The sequence below is a fragment of the Triticum dicoccoides genome, chromosome 1A (genome assembly GCF_002162155.2).
Source record: "Triticum dicoccoides isolate Atlit2015 ecotype Zavitan chromosome 1A, WEW_v2.0, whole genome shotgun sequence".
In the NCBI taxonomy this organism is placed as follows: Eukaryota; Viridiplantae; Streptophyta; class Magnoliopsida; order Poales; family Poaceae; genus Triticum; species Triticum dicoccoides.
The window spans coordinates 523,070,354-523,089,786 of NC_041380.1; the positions used below are offsets into that span (position 1 = coordinate 523,070,354).

Consider the following 19,433-nt stretch of genomic DNA (forward strand, 5'->3'; position numbering starts at 1 on the left):
CTTTCTTCATGACTTATACATGTTCCAATGACTATGAGATTATGCAACTCCCGTTTACCGAAGGAACACTTTGTGTGCTATCAAACGTCACAACGTAATTGGATGATTATAAAGGTGCTCTACAGGTGTCTCCGAAGGTACTTGTTGGGTTGGCATATTTCGAGATTAGGATTTGTCACTCCGATTGTCGGAGAGGTATCTCTGGGCCCACTCGGTAATGCACATCACTTAAAGCCTTGCAAGCATTGCAACTAATGAGTTAGTTGCGGAATTATGTATTACGGAACGGTTAAAGAGACTTGCCGGTAACAAGATTGAACTAGGTATTGAGATACCGACGATCGAATCTCGGGCAAGTAACATACCGATGACAAAGGGAACAACGTATGTTGTTATGTGGTTTGACCGATAAAGATCTTCATAGAATATGTAGGAGCCAATATGAGCATCCAGGTTCCGCTATTGGTTATTGACCGGAGACGTGTCTCGGTCATGTCTACATAGTTCTCGAACCCGTAGGGTCTGCACGCTTAAAGTTCGATGACGGTTATATTATGAGTTTATGTGTTTTGATGTACTGAAGGAGTTTGGAGCCCCGGATGAGATCGGGGACATGAAGAGGAGTCTCGAAATGGTCGAGACGTAAAAATCGATATATTGGACGACTATATTCGGACATCGGAAAGGTTCCGAGTGATTCGGGTATTTTCGGGAGTACCGGGGAGTTACGGGAATTCGTATTGGGCCTTAATGGGCTATACGGGAAAGGAGAGAAAGGCCTCAAAGGGTGTCCACAACCCTCCCCATGGGCTGGTCCGAATTGTACTAGGGAGGGGGCGCCCCCTTCCTTCCTTCTCCTTTTCCCTTCCCTTTCCTTCCCTCCTGCTCCTACTATTTGGAAGGGCTCCTAGTTCTACTAGGAAAGGGGGAATCCTACTCCTGGTGGGAGTAGGACTCCCCTAGGGCACGCCATAGAGAGGGCCGGCCCCTCCCCTCCTCCACTCCTTTATATACGTGGCCAGGGGGCACCCCATAGACACAACAATTGATCCCTTGGATCTCTTAGCCGTGTGCGGTGCCCCCCTCCACCATAATCCACCTCGATCATATCGTAGTGGTGCTTAGGCGAAGTCCTGCGTCGGTAGAACATCATCTTCGTCACCACACCGTCGTGCTGACGGAACTCTCCCTCAAAGCTCGGCTGGATCGGAGTTTGAGGGACATCATCGAGTTGAACGTGTGCAGAACTCGGAGGGGCCGTGCGTTCGGTACTTGATCAGTCGGATCGTGAAGACGTACGACTACATCAACCACGTTGTGTTAATGCTTCCGCTTTCGGTCTAAGAGGGTACGTGGACAACACTCTCTCCTCTCGTTGCTATGCATCACCATGATCTTGCATGTGCGTAGGAATTTTTGAAATTACTACGTTCCCTAACAGTGGCATCCGAGCCAAGTTTTATGCGTTGATGTAATATGCACGAGTAGAACACAAGTGAGTTGTGGGCGATATAAGTCATACTGCTTATCAGCATGTCACGCTTTGGTTCGGCGGTATTGTCGGATGAAGCGGCCCGGACCGACATTACGCGTACGCTTACACGAGACTGGTTTTACCGTCGTGCTATGCACACAGGTGACTAGCGGGTGTCAATTTCTCCAACTTTAGTTGAACCGAGTGTGGCTACGCCCGGTCCTTGAGAAGGTTAAAACATCACTAACTTGACAAACTATCGTTGTGGTTTTAATGCGTAGGTAAGAACGGTTCTTGCTCAGCCCGTAGCAGCCACGTAAAACTTGCAACAACAAAATAGAGGACGTCTAACTTGTTTTTGCAGGACATGTTGTGATGTTATATGGTCAAGACATGATGAGATATAAGTTGTTGTATAAGATGATCATGTTTTGTTGAAGTTATCGGCAACTGGCAGAAGCCTTATGGTTGTCTCTTTATTGCATAAGATGCAAGCGCCAAATAATTGCTTTACTTTATCGCTACGCGATAGCAATAGTTGCAAGAGCAATAGTTGGCGAGACGACCATGTGACGACACATTGATATAGATCAAGATGATGGAGATCATGGTGTCATGCCGGTGATGATGGAAATCATGACGATGTTTTGGAGATGGAGATCAAAGGCACAAGATGATGATGGCCATATCATGTCACATATTTTGATTACATGTGATGTTTATCTTTTATGCATCTTATCTTGCTTTGATTGACGATAGCATTATAAGATGATCTCTCACTAAATTTCAAGATAAAAGTGTTCTCCCTGAGTATGCACCGTTGCCAAAGTTCGTCGTGCCCAGACACCCCATGATGATCGGGTGTGATAAGCTCTACGTCCATCTACAATTGGTGCAAGCCAGTTTTGCACAAGCAGAATACTCAGGTTAAACTTGACGAGCCTAGCATATGCAGATATGGCCTCGGAACACTGAGACCGAAATGTCGAGCGTGAATCATATAGTAGATATGATCAACATAAGTGATGTTCACCATTGAAAGCTACTCCATTTCACGTGATGATCGGTTATGGTTTAGTTGATTTGGATCACGTGATCACTTAGAGGATTAGAGGGATGCCTATCTAAGTGGGAGTTCTTAAGTAATATGATTAATTGAACTTAAATTTATCATGAACTTAGTCCTGGTAGTATTAGCATATCTATGTTGTAGATCAATAGCTCGCGTTTAGCTCCCCTGTTTTATTTTTGATATATTCCTAGAGAAAACTAAGTTGAAAGATGTTAGTAGCAATGATGCGGATTGGATTCGTGATCTGAGATTTATCCTCATTGCTGCACATAAGAATTATGTCCTTGATGCACCGCTAGGTGACAGACCTATTGCAGGAGCAGATGCAGACGTCATGAATGTTTGGCTAGCTCAATATGATGACTGCTTGATAGTTTAGTGCACCATGCTTAACATCTTAGAATCGGGACTTCAAAGACGTTTTGAACATCATGGATCATATGGATGTTCCAGGAGTTGAAGTTAATATTTCAAGCAAATACCCAAGTTGAGAGATATGAAGTCTCCAACAAGTTCTATAGCTAAAAGATGGAGGAGAATAGCTCAAGCAGTGAGCATGTGTTCAGATTGTCTGGGTACTACAATCGCTTGAATCAAGTGGGAGTTAATCTTCCAGATAAAATAGTGATTGACAAAATTCTCTAGTCACCATCACCAAGTTAGTAGAACTTCGTGATGAACTATAGTATGCAAGGGATGACGAAAATGATTCCTGAGCTTTTCATGATGATGAAATCGATGAAGGTAGAAATCAAGAAAGAGCATCAAGTGTTGATGATTAACAAGACCACTAGTTTCAAAAAAAGGCAAAGGGAAAGAAAGGAAACTTCAAGAAGAACGGCAAGCAAGTTGCTACTCAAGTGAAGAAGCCCAAGCCTGGACCTAAGCCTGAGACTTAAGTGCTTCTACTGCAAAGGGACTGGTCACTAAAAGCGGGACTGCCCAAGTATTTAGCGGATAAGAAGGATGGCAAAGTGAACAATGCTATATTTGATATACATGTAATTGATGTGTACTTTACTAGTGTTTATAGCAACCCCTCGGTATTTGATACGGGTTCAGTTGCTAAGAGTAGTAACTCGAAGCGAGAGTTGCAGAATGAACAGAGACTAGTTAAGGGTGAAGTGACGATGTGTGATGGAAGTGGTTCCAAGATTGATATGATCATCATCGCACACTCCCTATACTTTCGAGATTAGTGTTAAACCTAAATAAATGTTATTTGGTGTTTGCGTTGAGCATGAATATGATTTGATCATGTTTATTGCAAAACGGTTATTCATTTAAGTTAGAGAATAATTGTTGTTCTGTTTACATGAATAAAACCTTCTATGGTCATACACCCAATGAAAATGGTTCGTTGGATCTCGATCGTAGTGATACACATATTCATAATATTGAAGCCAAAAGATGCAAAGTTAATAATGATAGTGCAACTTACTTGTGGCACTGCCGTTTAGGTCATATTGGTGTAAAGCGCATGAAGAAACTCCATGCTGATGGGCTTTTGGAATCACTTGATTATGAATCATTTTGATGCTTGCGAACCATGCCTCATGGGCAAGATGACTAAGACTCCGTTCTCCGGAACAATGGAGCGAGCAACTGACAAATTGGAAATATACATACTGATGTATGTAGTCCGATGAGTGTTGAGGCTCGCGGCGGGTATCGTTATTTTCTGACCTTCACAGATGATTTGAGCAGATATGGGTATATCTACTTGATGAAACATAAGTCTGAAACATTTGAAAAGTTCAAAGAACTTCAGAGTGAAGTGGAAAATCATCGTGACAAGAAAATAAAGTTTCTACAATCTGATCGCAGAGACAAATATTTGAGTTACGAGTTTGGTCTTCAATTAAAACAATGTGGAATAGTTTCACAAAATCATGCCACCTGGAACACCACAGCATAATGGTGTGTCCGAACGTCATAACCGTACTATTATTGGATATAGTGCAATCTATGATGTTTCTTACCGATTAATCACTATAGTTTTGGGGTTATGCATTAGAGACAGCTGCATTCACGTTAAAATGGCACCATCTAAATCAGGCGACACCGTATGAACTGTGGTTTGGCAAGAAACCAAAGTTGTCGATTCTTAAAGTTTGAGGTTGCAATGCTTATGTGGAAAAGTTTCAACCTGATAAGCTCAAACCCAAATCAGAGAAGTGTGTCTTCATAGGATACCCAAAATAAAATGTTGGGTACACCTTCTATCACAGATCCAAAGGCAAGTTATTCATTGCTGAGAATGGATCCTTTCTAGAGAAGGAGTTTCTCTCGAAAGAAGTGAGTGGGAGGAAAGTAGAACTTGATGAGGTAATTGTACCTGCTCCCTTATTGGAAAGTAGTTCATCACAGAAATCTGTTTCGGTGACTCCTACACCAATTAGTGAGGAAACTAATGATGATGATCATGTAACTTCAGATCAAGTTACTACCAAACCTCGTAGGTAAACCAGAGTGAGATCCGCACCAGAGTGGTACGGTAATCATGTTCTGGAGGTCATGTTACTTGACCATGACGAACCTACGAACTATGAGGAAGCGATGATGAGCCCAGATTCCACGAAATGGCTTGAGGCCATGAAATCTGAGATGAGATCCATGTATAAGAACAAAGTATGGACTTTGATTGACTTAACCAAAGATCGGCGAGCCATTGAGATTAAATGGATCTTCAAGAGGAAGACGGACGTTGATAGTAGTGTCACTATCTACAAAGCTAGAATTGTCGCAAAAGGTTTCGACAAGTTCAAGGTGTTGACTACGATGAGAGTTTCTCACTCGTATCTATGCTTAAGTCTGTCCGAATCATGTTAGCAATTACCACATTTTATGAAATCTAGCAAATGGATAAACAAAACTGCATTCCTTAATGGATTTATTAAAGAAGAGTTGTATATGATGAAACCAGAAGGTTTTGTGAATCCTAAAGGTGCTAACAAAATATGCAAGCTCCAACGATCCATCTATGGACTGGTGCAAGCATCTCGGAGTTGGAATATACGCTTTGATAAGTTGATCAAAGCATATAGTTTTATACAGACTTGTGGTGAAGCCTGTATTTACAAGAAAGTGAGTGGGAGCACTACATCATTTCTGATAAGTATATGTGAATGACATATTGTTGATCGGAGATAATGTAGAATTATTCTGCAAAGCATAAAGGAGTGTTTGAAAGGAGTTTTTCAAAGAAAGACCTCGGTGAAGCTGCTTACATATTGAGTATCAAGATCTATAGAGAGAGAGATCAAGACGCTTGATAAGTTTTTCAATGAGTACATACCTTGACAAGATTTTGAAGTAGTTCAAAATGGAACAGTCAAAGAAAGAGTTCTTGCCTGTGTTACAAGGTGTGAAACTGAGTAAGACTCAAAGCCCGACCATGGCAGAAGATAGAAAGAGAATGAAAGTCATTCCCTATGCCTTGGCCATAGGTTCTATAAAATATGCCATGCTGTGTACCAGATCTATTGTATACCCTATACTGTTTTTGGCAAGGGAGTACAATAGTGATCTAGGAGTAGATCACTGGACATCGGTCAAAATTATCCTTAATGGAATAAGGATATGTTTCTCTATTATGGAGGTGTCAAAAAGGTTCGCCGTAAAGGGTTACGTCGATGCAAATTTTGACACTGATCCAGATGACTCTAAATCTCAATCTGAATACATATTGAAAGTGGAAGCAATTAGCTAGAGTAGCTCCGTGCAGAGCATTGTTGACATAGAAATTTGCAAAATACTTACGGATCTGAGTGTGGCAGGCCCGTTGACTAAACTTCTCTCACAAGCAAAACATGATCACACCTTAGTACTCTTTGGGTGTTAATCACATAGCGATGTGAACTAGATTATTGACTCTAGTAAACCCTTTGGGTGTTGGTCACATGTCGATGTGAACTATGGGTGTTAATCACATGGTGATGTGAACTATTGGTATTAAATCACATGGCGATTTGAACTAGATTATTGACTCTGGTGCAAGTGGGAGACTGAAGGAAATATGCCCTAGAGGCAATAATAAAGTTATTATTTATTTCCTTATATCATGATAAATGTTTATTATTCATGCTAGAATTGTATTAACCGAAAACACAATACATGTGTGAATACATAGACAAACAGAGTGTCACTAGTATGCCTCTACTTGACTAGCTCGTTGATCAAAGAAGGTTATGTTTCCTAACCATAGACATGAGTTGTCATTTGATTAACGGGATCACATCATTAGGAGAATGATGTGATTGACTTGACCCATTCCATTAGCTTAGCACTTGATCATTTAGTTTGTTGCTATTGCTTTCTTCATGACTTATACATGTTCCTATGACTATGAGATTATGCAACTTCCGTTTACCGGAGGAACACTTTGTGTGCTACCAAATGTCACAACGTAACTGGGTGATTATAAAGGTGCTCTACAGGTGTCTCCGAAGGTACTTGTTGGGTTGGCGTATTTTGAGATTAGGATTTGTCACTCCGATTGTCGGAGAGGTATCTCTGGGCCCACTCGGTAATGCACATCACTTGAAGCCTTGCAAGCATTGCAACTAATGAGTTAGTTGCGGAATGATGTATTACGAAACGATTAAAGAGGCTTGCCGGTAACGAGATTGAACTAGGTATTGAGATACCGACGATCGAATCTCGGGCAAGTAACATACCGATGACAAAGGGAACAACGTATGTTGTTATGCAGTTTGACCGATAAAGATCTTCATAGAATATGTAGGAGCCAATATGAGCATCCAGGTTCCGCTATTGGTTATTGACCGGAGATGTGTCTCGGTCATGTATACATAGTTCTCGAACCCGTAGGGTCTGCACACTTAAAGTTTGATGACGGTTATATTATGAGTTTATGTGTTTTGATGTACCGAAGGAGTTTGGAGTCCCGGATGAGATCGGGGACATGACGAGGAGTCTCGAAATGGTCGAGACATAAAAATCAATATATTGGACGACTATATTCGGACATCGGAAAGGTTCCGGGTGATTTGGGTATTTTCGGGAGTACCGGGGAGTTACGGGAATTCGTATTGGGCCTTAATGGGCTATACGGGAAAGGAGAGAAAGGCCTCAAAGGGTGGCCGCACCCCTCCACATGGGCTGGTCCGAATTGGACTAGGGAGGGGGGCGCCCCCTTCCTTCTCCTTTTCCCTTCCCTCCTACTCCTACTATTTGGAAGGGCTCCTAGTTCTACTAGGAAAGGGGGAATCCTACTCCCGGTGGGAGTAGGACTCCCCTAGGGCGCGCCATAGAGAGGGTCGGCCCCTCCCCTCCTCCACTCCTTTATATACGTGGCCAGGGGGCACCCCATAGACACAACAATTAATCACTTGGATCTCTTAGCCGTGTGCGGTGCCCCCCTCCACCATAATCCACCTCGATCATATCGTAGTGGTGCTTAGGCGAAGCCCTGCATCGGTAGAACATCATCATCGTCACCACGCCGTCGTGCTGACGGAACTCTCCCTCAAAGCTCGGCTGGATCGGAGTTCGAGGGACATCATCGAGTTGAACGTGCGCAGAACTCGGAGGTGCCGTGCTTTCGATACTTGATCGGTCGGATCGTGAAGACGTACGAATACATCAACCACGTTGTGCTAACGCTTCCGCTTTCGGTCTGCGGGGGTACGTGGACAACACTCTCTCCTCTCGTTGCTATGCATCACCATGATCTTGCATGTGTGTAGGAATTTTTGAAATTACTACGTTCCCTAACAAGCGCACCTCGGAGCGGCCCGCTGTAGGTTTGAGAAAGCAGTAAGTGTTATGTCACAGGGCCTGCAAGTAAAGTTCCGCCCAAGCCCTTTTATCTTGAAGATTTCTAATATCTTTCTGTTTGTTTAAAGACAAACAAAACTGTCGACGATGGCAGTATCCCCTAAGACTTGATATGGGCAAGGTTGCCCGTAGCGAGGCTTGGATTTAACCTAAAAAGCCATTTTTGACATATTGCTCGGGCGAGGAATGATCGGCTATCTGAAGCCCTTTCCCAGACAAAGGGGAAGTTGGATGCCACCTTGGCCGAGGTGGAGCAGGTGAAAAGGTTCACCAGGGAGGCGCACAGTAAGTGCTTGTTTGGCATATAAAGTTGTCGCTATGGAGATCTTGAGATGGCCTGACAACATAATCCAATGTAGCAGCGGAAGCCCTAGGTCATCTTGAAAGAAATCTTAAGTAGGCCCGCAAGGATTTGTTGTATACGGAATCACGGCGCCAGGCCAACCAACATGTACTAACCTAAAGAAGGGATGGTACTAATGCACTTAGGGCAGAAAATGCCCGACAAGCCCAAGAGATTGAGAGTTTAAAAGCTCAACTGGTTGTTACCGATGCAAAGAATCGTCAAACGGATGAGATGATTTTTGGTAAGTTTTGATTTCGAGAATCTTTCCTAAGTGTGTCGATTACCTGAGGTAATTAGCAGGCTAACTTATGTTTCTTGGCAGCTTCTCTGTCCGGCCAACCCTTAACGTCCGAGGTCCGGTGCCCGAAGATATGGTGGCTCATATATGCGTGGTGCACGAGAGTGCGCTGAAATCGATGAAGGATGTCTTCAAGGATTTATAGCGCGAGGTGGAGGACGTGCCCGAAGACATGGCCGTCCTAGCCGAACATCTGAAAAGGGCTCGGCGCTGGATCCAGGCTGGGAAGGTGTCCTCCTGCCGGGAAAGGCCGAGGAAGGCCTGGGCCATGGTTAAGACCCAGTATATAGGTGTTGATACGACGTACCTAGCCGAGGTAGGACCTATGGGGCCGGACGGGGAAGAAATACCCAGCAGTCTCGCATACGAGCGTATCATGCCTGCTGCTCAGTTTTCACAGAAGGACTGCACTCTAGACACCTTAATAGATGGGCTAGACCGGGTGTAAATAAATGATTATGTTCGACTCTATGTATCAAAGTACTTTATGTCATAATTCAAATTGCGCATCCAAACTCCGTCAGCCAGCCATTGGCTTCTACTGCCACATCCCTAGTCTAGTAGTGCTCTAGGCTAGCATTTGCATCCATGTCATCATGTTTAAATTCATATGAAACTTGAATTGAGGAAAGTGGAAGCCTCAAAATTTTAAATAAAGGGCAAGAACCCTGAAAATGCATTCAGTGAAGCCAAAATGCCTAAAAATAGTTTTGGTAATTTTGGAAAGAGCTATACATCAATCCAAAATTCTGGAACAATTTTATGGAATATTTTGGGACATTGAATTTAAATCATATTTGTATTTGAATTTGGATCTATATTCTTAATATATAGAATATATATTCAAATAACTTTGAAATATTTTATGTGCATCGGGAACAATCCAGTTAGCAACATAAAAATATTCAAAGGTTTATTGGCAGTGTTTGGATTCTGTTTTGAAATTGAAAACAGTGGCAAAAGACAGAAAAAACAAAACAGTAAGAAAAATAGAAAGGACACAGAGAGAGAGAGAAGCCCAGCCACTTACCTGGCCTACCTGCCAGCAGCCCAATTACCTGTTCGGCCCAGCCAGTAGAGGCCCAGCCCACTGGCCTCTGCCAATCACCACCAACCTCCCGCCAGGAGGACCAAGGCGTGTGCCCGCGGCGCGCGCGCACATGCATCGCCACCTCCTGCTTGCCGCCGACCGTTCAGAGTTGGCTAAGGACGCCACGCACCCCCAGGCCCCTCTCACTCTCCCCGTTCCTCTCCCCTCCTCTACTCCCCTCTCGCGCGCACCACCGAGCGGAGCTCATCGCCACCGTCGCCATTCACCATGGCCACTGCCTCCCTCTCGCCTCCCCGACGTGCCTCAGGGATCCGCCTCATCACCTTCGTCCTCCTCGCCGAGTCACGCAACGCCGGGTGCCCTGGAACGCCGCCATCGCCATCGTCATCATCCTCTGCCCCGACGATTGCCGCCCGTCGATCCGTCGTCGCAGAAGCTTCCCCGAGCCGCTGAGCTTCTCCCCCGATCCCTTGTGAGCTTCTACACCTTCCCCTATGCTCGCCCCCTCTGTTTCTCTCTGCTAGCCTCGATCCCCGTCGTGCCCGAGCTCGCCGTCGCCCTGCCGTGTTGCTGACATGGCCACAGCTGTCGCCGTACCCTGTTGAGCCTGCCTTTGTACTCACCATGCTCCCAGGAGCCGAACGCACGCACCAGCTCCTCCCCTAGCGCACCACAACCCCAAACCCGCAACCCACCGTGCCGCCGCCACCAAACCTCGTCGCCGGTCACTTTTCGGCCACCCCGCGGCCTCCCGTCCGGTCCTTTGGATGCGGACGAGCAAGAGCTACTCCCCGGAGCCCTCAGCTCGCCAAACCACCACCCGTAGCTCAAATCCGAGCCGAGCCGCCGTCGTTTGGGTCGCCGCCGGCAAGGCTCCGGCGACTGCCGATGTGGCCATCATTAGGGACTAATCGCGCAACAAATTAACCTCCAGTCGCTGACATTAGGGCCCCACCAGCTAAATAACCACAGGTTATTTTTTATTAGATTTAGTTAAACCAGACGGGACCCACGCGTCAGAGTTGACTTTGCTGACGTGGCGTTTGACCGGTCCCACCTGTCTGCGACCCTAACCAGCCCTTAGTCACTAACAAGCAGGCCCCACATGTCAGGTTTAACCTAGGCGGCGCCTGTTGAACTGCTGAGGTCAGCATGACGTAATGCTGACGCTATAAATTATTTTCTGGATTTAAGTTTATTCAGGGAATTCCAGGAAATGCCCAAAACTTCTAAAAATCATAGAAAATTATCTATAACTCCAAATGAAATAATTTATATATGAAAAATTATCAGAAAAATTCAAGGAATCCATCTGTACCATTTTCATGCATGTTTGAGCAAGTTAACCTCACGGTTTAGGATGAAACATGATTAGGGAAAATTTCATAATAGGTTTGGAGTTGGAATTTGATATAGTTTTGCATTCCACTTCAATTAAAATGACTTTCTGTTGCATTAGTCCAAATCACATCATATTGCCATGTAGTGATCATGCATCATATTGTGCATTGCATTGATTGTGTTCTTTCTCAGTTGTCGGTGTTTGTCCCCTCTCGGTAGACGTGTATCGACGATGTGATCGATGACACCGATGAAGAACTATATTATCTTCAGAAGTGCTAGGCAAGCAAAAACCCCTTGTTCATTCCGATACAATCCCTCTCTCTCGCTCCTGCTCTCTTTTACTGCATTAGGGAAACAACGTTTCAACTGTTACATGTTGCGGTAGCTGAACCCCTTTCCTCTGCATGACCTGTCATTGTCACAGTAAATAGATGAAACCCACTAGCATGAATAGAAGTTGTTTGAGCCCTGATGTGCCTACTCATTCATGTTTGTTTGTCATGCATGCTACTGCTTAGAGTTGAGTCAGGTCTGATTCATCGGGGATGAGTTGGAATGTGGTGAACATGTCCTACTGTTGAGAGCTAAGTGTGTGAACACGATTTGGTAAAGGTAGCGGTGAGAGGCCATGTAGGAGTACATGATGGGTTGTCTCATTGCAGCCGTCCTTAGGAACTGAGTTCTGTGTTTGTGATCCATGAATAGTTACTACCACACATTGGGCTCCGGGCGCTCCAAGCTCTCTCGACTTATTAATCAACCTGATCTTTGTCCAGGAGTTGCAACTAGCTTCTGATGTTTGTAGGTAGTGTTAGTAGTCTACCAGGTGGCACCCGGTACAGGTGGGCTTGGGACAGACTAGGCACAGTGGCCCGGTGTACCAAGTGGCACCCGGATGGTGGGCTTGGGAACCCTGTACACATCGTTTGGGGTCGTGAGCGACACCCCGGCCGGATCTCCTTGCGGATGGAACCCGAATAGGCGATAAACCTGGACTAGAGACTTGTTGGTTAGTCAGGTCATGGCCGATTCCCTCACCAGGCTTCCGCTTGAAGGTTGCCGAGATACACGACGTGTACATGGTGGTAAGTGGCGAGAGCGTGTGTGAAGAAGTACACCCCTGCAGGGTTATCATTATCTATTCAAATAGCCAGATTCCTCGGATATGGAAACTTGGACCCCTTGCATAGTTCATAGACAAGTGAAAGTGGATACTCTAAAACTCGCAAGATAAGCGTGAGTGCTATGTATGGCGTTCTCGCAGGGAGACGGGAGCGGATCCATAGTGGTGTATTGGTATGGTGAATTTGTGGACTCGTGTGCGCCACCTCAAAAGAGTTACTTGCAGTCGTAGTTCAGGTTAGCCACTGAGTCAAAGCTGGCTTGCTGCAGTTAAACTCCACCACCCCCTTTGTTGATACCGATGCATATGTAGTTAGTTCTGATGTAAGTCTTGCTGGGTACATTTGTACTCACGTTTGCTTACTTTATGTTTTGCAGAGACGTTAGTCTCGCTAGTAGTTCTGTGTGGACTTCGACGTTTAGCTTGATACCTCAGCTACGATCTTGTGCCCTCGGCAGAATCTGGTAGATAGTCAGGCTTCTCAGCCTTTTTCATTTATAGATGTCTGTACTCAAACATGTTAAGCTTCCGCATGTGCTTTGATTGTATGCTATGATTGTTGGGTCAGGAGACCCATGTTTGTAATATCTCGCTCCTCGGAGCCTAATGAATAAATATTTTGAGTCGTAGAGTTTTGTTGTGATGCCATGTTGTATTTACACATATCGAGCATATTGTGTGTGTGATTGAAATACTTGGTATGTGTGGGATCCGACAACCTAGTTGTTTATCCCTGGTAGCCTCTTTTATGGGGAAATGTAGTCTTATGCTTCCATGAGCCATAGTAATCCGCTATAGCCCGGTTCATCGAAGTCCTGCTAGCCCAGCACTACTGCTCCGGAACACTTGACTGGCCGGCATGTGATTCACTTCGTTCCCGTGTCTGTCCCTTCGGGGAAATGTCACACGGTGACATCCGGAGTCCTGCCTAGCCTGCTATAGCCCGGGTTCCCGGAGTCCTGTTAGCCCAGTGCTACAGCCTGGATTCGCATGCTGCTGACCGACATGCTCGATATTGATTCATGTATGCTTGTCCCCGTAAGTTGGTGCCACTTTGGGTTCACGACTAGTCATGTCGGCCCGGGTTCTCTGTCATATGGATGCTAGCGACACTATCATATACGTGAGCCAAAAGGCGCAAACGGTCCCGGACCATGGTAAGGCGACACCCGTGGGAATACCGTGCGTGAGGCCGTAAAGTGATATGAGGTGTTACCGGCTAGATCGTCCGAATGCGGGTTACCTCGGGGGTAAAGCCCCGAGTCAGCGTTTGAAAGACCCCCTCCACTTTACTCCTATGGCATGGCCGACCGATTCGAACATTTAAGAGTGCTAAGCCTTCGGCTTTGTCCGTCAGAGGTACTACACCGGCTGACCCGGAAGTAACAATCACAGCGGTGCTCTCTTTGTCCATTAGCCGAATGATTGGGAATGTAACGGGTAAGCACACGAGCAGGGCAACTCGGTTGGCAAAAATCTTAAGTTCAATCGATGCATATTTTGGCTTGAAAGACAATGTTAACTATCTTCTCGATTGCTGTGTCGTTCGTTGGAAGGTCCCTTCAAATTTGAATGTTCAGTGGTTATCGGCGTCCTTAATTAATTAATTACTCCGCGTAATAACAATTTCCTGGCAATTAAAGAATAGTCATAAATAAAATCAATTTAAACGGCTTTTCTGGATGGGTCGGAGGGAATCCAGAACCCTAGAGCCGTGTACAGCTCCTCCCCCTCTCTGCATAAGGCGGTTTGCCTAATTATACGTTTCCTTCCACTATAAGTGCGCGACACCTCCCGGCCGGCCCAGCTCACATCCGCCTCTCTCTCTCTCTCCTCGCACCGCGTCCCCTCCTTCTCCTGTCGCGTGCGCTCGGCCAGCAAAAAGGTAACCATCCGCTTTCCCCTCCCCGATTAAATCCGCGTGCTAGCTTCCTCCAAGATTTGGGGATCTTTAGGCGTCTCGTCGCGAGCTTTCGATCGCTCCGCGCTCCCGCGGTTAGTGATTCCGGAGGCCGGCGGATCTCGCAGCTGTAATAGCGGGGACTTGGGGGGATTTTGGTGCCCGGATTTGATGCGATTGGTTGTCGATTTCGTGTTCGTGGCTGCTGAGGAGTCGGGGTGGATGAGGCGATCTGTGTCGGTTTAGTTGTCGGCTGGTCAGGCTTTGGGGGGAATTTCTTATCTTGGTGATTAAAAAGATTGGGGAATTATTTTTTACGGATCGATGGTTATTCTCGCGATCTGCTCTGCTAGAACTCCGTATATAGCTTAAATTGACGCGATTCGGTCGCGTATGGGAGAACTTGGTCTCGTAGAGTCGGGGAAATGGTTAGATTCGTCGATTTGTCGCACTATGCGCATCTCGGATTCCTGTAATCCTCGGACAGTTTCGTCTCTGTTCATCTGTTTCCCGGGAGGTCTGTAGATCTGTTGAACTGCTTCGTTTTGGTCCATGAAGTTACTAGGTCTCGGCTAGGCGTGAGGGTACCTGATTTGCTTCGGTCCTGCATATATCGCTTTCACTTGTTATTTGTTTCTCAACATTTAATCATCATTTATTGAATGGCATGTGATGGATGTTGTGATTTTGTGCAGCTTCCACATAAAGGCCAACAAGAGAAACCATAATCTGTTGGGTGCCAGTCAAACCTCAACAACAAAGTTTCATGTCTGATCTCGACGTTACTCTGCCATCTGCCTTCGGTATGCTTCCACTACATCCATGTCTGTTGCTTCTCATGAAATAAATGCTAAATTGAACATTCTGTAGTTTGATGTATATAATTTGTCACTTTGAGCTTCTCAAAGCTTCACTGTAGTAAATGTTTTTGGAAATTTGTGTGTAGTCACCTGATCATCCTATCCTAAACAAGGGTTTGGTGTTCAGTTGCTCATCGTGACCTTGTATGTACATGAGCTCTGCCTACATCTTCTCTGACATGGTTTCTTCCTTTGTAGATCCTTTTGCTGAGGCAAATGCTGAGGATGCTGGTGCAGGCCCCGGCGCAAAAGATTATGTGCATGTGCGTATCCAGCAGCGCAACGGCAGGAAGAGTCTGACCACTGTCCAGGGCCTGAAGAAGGAGTTCAGCTACAACAAGATCCTGAAGGATCTCAAGAAGGAATTCTGCTGCAATGGCACAGTAGTCCAGGATCCAGAGCTAGGCCAGGTACGATCTCAGATACTTTAACTTACTTCCAGCTAGTTCTCAATTCTCTCCCGGTGTTGGTATACTGACTAGATAATTCATCTTCTGCAGGTCATTCAGCTTCAGGGTGATCAGCGTAAGAATGTTGCTACTTTCCTAGTCCAGGTATCTTCGACATCCAACAAGATGAACACCATTCATCATTCTGTTAATGTTTCTGTGCATAATCACTTGTCCCCTTTCTCCTCTGCTAGGCTGGGATTGCGAAGAAGGAGCTCATCAAGATCCACGGCTTCTAAGCCGAAGCCGCCTCCGATAAATGCCCGAACCGCCAGCCGGTTCTACTCTATATTGAAGACTTAAGGCATCTATATTGCCGCCCGCTTGTTGAACCGGTTTCTTGCTTGATGCAAGTTGTGTTGTCACCTGGTTATTATGCTGCTGCTGTACCAGCATATCAGTATGGTTTGTCTAAGATGTTGCCGACTAAATAAAAATCCGTATCGTTTGGCTATGACTCTCATTTTGGTCCCAACTTTCGTTTCCTTCCGTTGTCGTGATTGTGGATGCTTGTTTGGTTGTTCGTCTGATGAGCCTAATGTGCTGCACGCTGGTCGCTGATGTGTGGTCCGTGTCGTCTTGGCGGACCCGTAGTCGGCAGAAGCATCCGGCACGAACCAAATCTGTAGCTCGTCAGACAAGGACGAGTCGTCTGACACCACACCGCTTAGGCCTTCCCCTATGTGGGCTAAAAGAGGTGTCAAAACCAGTTTTCCCTCATTTGGCACCGATGCCTTCCATAGCCCAGCCGGTGCCATAAAAATATTCCAGGGAGCCGGAGCAAGTAGCTGCTCCGGTGCCCACTTCAAGCACTACAATAAAATATACAATAAAATATACTAAAGTATAACTGCCATCTCTACAAAAGCATTCCTACCCAAACCACCACCGAGCAACATCATTCAATCCATACCAAACAGCATTCAAGTTACAGCAAACCAGAGCACTCAAATTTTCAGATGACCGTTGCACTGCAATAGAAAAATCTGTCCGTTTGGAGAATATCTATATCTATACCTACTAATAAAGCAAGGTGGTATTCTTGGTTTCGTCCCGCCTACGTGATTTTGTTATTTGGACTTTTTTTAATCTAATGAGGTGGTACTATTCACGTGAATTTCTGGCCGTGTTTTCATGCGATGGGAGAACATAGTCGGAAGGTGCAACGGCCCAACTGGCTGGGCATCGACCTTCCTTTGATGGGCCTGCTCCTGCCACTTTCATGAAAAAAGGTAAAAATATATGTTTTAACTGGGTATCGAACCCCTAACCTCTGGGTTGGGCCACGAAGGCTATAGCCAGCCGGCCTATAATCGGATTGCAGTAAAGAACTGATTCAATCAATATTAGTCCTATCTCGCTCCTTTAGATCAAATTTCACCAACTTATATACACACGTGAGTTGTAGTAGATTCAACTTATATCAGCAAGTCATCTTCAAAACCAAGAAAGAGAGGAAACAGCATACCAAAAGGAGAGAAAACTCCATAATGAAGGGGATATGGACGATGCAACCATGTTGTATTGGCTCTAATTAGAAGGATTTATGGGCTTGGCATGGTGTGATTGGCTCTAATTAAATTAAATGAGAAAAAGATACATGCATGGCTCTAATTAAAGGAAATGATGACATGATAAAAGCGTACATGCATGACCCGTATGCCGCGTTGATGGGCATTTTGGTGAATGGCGAAACTAGCCTTTTTCTCAAATCAATGCATCAATTTTCTTCCCCGTTGCAACGCACGGGCTTGCATTTTGGTGAATGGCGAAACTAGCCTTTTTCTCAAATCAATGCATCAATTTTCTTCCCCGTTGCAACGCACGAGCTTTTGTGCTAGTGTCTATAAAATATATAGAACAAGCTCATAGAAGCACAAGAAGATCTTGGAAAAACTCTCCCCCAAAACATGGAGCACTCATCTTCTCAAAGCTTCACAAGCATGATGAACTCCTCCTTCCCACCTTCAGATGCACAGAGCCCAAATAACCTACAAAATCCACAGAGCCCAGTTAGTTTGCAGTACAATTCTAGTTTCCATCCCCATCATCCACATATGAATTATCTACCCACACAATATATTCCCAGTTTCCAGCATCAACACCCACACCATGCAAATTTATATGCTCAAGGAGGTTACCAGCAAGTTCCATCCATACCTTCAGGCTACCATGGTGTTGCTTCCCAAGGTAACATGGGGCAGTACCCTCCAGGAGCATTTGGAGCAGGCTCAAGTAGCAGTCCAGCTTCTCCTGCTGATGCATACCTTTTCTTGGATCTGCTAGAGGCACTAGTTCAAGAGGAGATGAGAACAGTCCAGTTGGATTTAGTTCTCCCATGTCACCTGCATATCAAGTGGATGAAGATCCGGCTGTCACTAATCAAGATGGCAGTGATAGTAGTCCTGATGAGATTCAGAAAAAAGGAAAAGGCAAGAACTGGAGTAAGCGTGAGGATGAACTTCTCATAGCAGCTTGGGTGCACAATTCATGTGATCCGATTGATGGAAACTCCAAAAGGGCAGAGACCTATTGGAAGGAAGTCGCAGCAGAGTACAACAAATATGCAACGAAAGAGCAGAAGAAAACAGTTGGGCAATGCAAGAACCACTGGACCAAGACCACAAAGAAGGTTACAAAGTTCAATGGTATCTACAATGTTGAAAAAAGTACATGGCCTAGTGGGAGCGATGACAAGCAACTTATGGAGAGGGTACGTGCCAAATACATGAGTGTTGCCAAGACAAAAAGACCCTTTCCATATGAGCACTGGTGGGAGTACGTGAGGAAAGAGGCTAAATGGAGAAGGTCTTATTCAGTTGAAGAGATGAACAAAAGAAACAAGTTGAATGCATCAGGAGCTTATAGTTCTCCAACCCAGGCAATAGATGAGGAAGGTGAACTTCAACGACCCCCGGGACGCAACACTTCAAAAGACGCAAAAGATAAACAGAAGTCATCAAGCAAGTCTAAATGCTCTGGAAGCTTGACAAGTGAGAGTGTGGACAAATTTAATGAGATTCAACTAAGAAAATCAATTGCTGCAGAGAAAATGGCCGACGCCACCCTTATTCAAGCACAAGCCACAAAAGTTCAAGCAGAAGCTGAGAAAGAAAGAGTTGAAACTGAGAAGGAGAAGATAAAGGTGGACAAACTGAGCAAATACCTTGATCTTCTTCACAAAGATACTTCAGCTTATGATGATGCCCAAAAGAAAAGACATGAACAAGTTCACTTTGAAGTCAATCACAATAAGTATAACTTGGGATACTACCTAGTAGATGGAATTTATCCGGAATGGGCGACATTTGTGAAATCATCTATAAGTTCTACATGAATTCATCTTACTAATTTCTACCCCTTTCTACTTTAGTTTTCCAGTCGAGCATCTCCTTTGTAATTGTGTAATTTAGTTTACAAATTGTGGAATGAGAACATTTTATTATTATTTCTTGCTGCTAAATTTTATTATTTCTTGCTGCTAAATGCAATGTTGAACACTACCTTCAATTTTTAAGAACAGGAAACTAGCATCACTGACATTATTAACTAGTACTACACTACATGCAAGTATAGCACGTCCTAATAGACGGAGCTTCATAGGCCGAACATTACAATGTCTTAACTGAATCCAGTAAAACATTTTTGTTTGCTTCATAGGCTGAACATCACGCATCCTCACCTGTGCTGCTTCGAGACCAGTAGAGGCAGCGC

At 45.0% G+C, this 19,433-nt stretch overlaps 1 protein-coding gene across 1 annotated transcript; it reads left to right on the forward strand.

The window, feature by feature from the left end:
- Positions 1 to 14,240: 14,240 nt before the first annotated feature.
- Positions 14,241 to 16,182, forward strand: LOC119285479 (protein translation factor SUI1 homolog). Its single transcript, XM_037564765.1, has 5 exons — positions 14,241 to 14,395; positions 15,106 to 15,213; positions 15,469 to 15,680; positions 15,771 to 15,824; positions 15,914 to 16,182. Exons 2-5 carry the CDS (start codon positions 15,177 to 15,179, stop codon positions 15,956 to 15,958), a joined length of 348 nt encoding a protein of 115 aa, XP_037420662.1. The 5' UTR covers positions 14,241 to 14,395; positions 15,106 to 15,176; the 3' UTR covers positions 15,959 to 16,182.
- The last annotated feature ends 3,251 nt before the right edge of the window (positions 16,183 to 19,433 follow it).

Coding starts and splice junctions, on each gene's coding strand:
- LOC119285479 (XM_037564765.1), top strand. CDS start 15,177: ATGTCTGATCTCGACGTTACTCTGCCATCTGCCTTCG. Junction 15,214..15,468: donor TACTCTGCCATCTGCCTTCG/GTATGCTTCCAC, acceptor CTTCCTTTGTAG/ATCCTTTTGCTGAGGCAAAT. Junction 15,681..15,770: donor AGGATCCAGAGCTAGGCCAG/GTACGATCTCAG, acceptor CATCTTCTGCAG/GTCATTCAGCTTCAGGGTGA.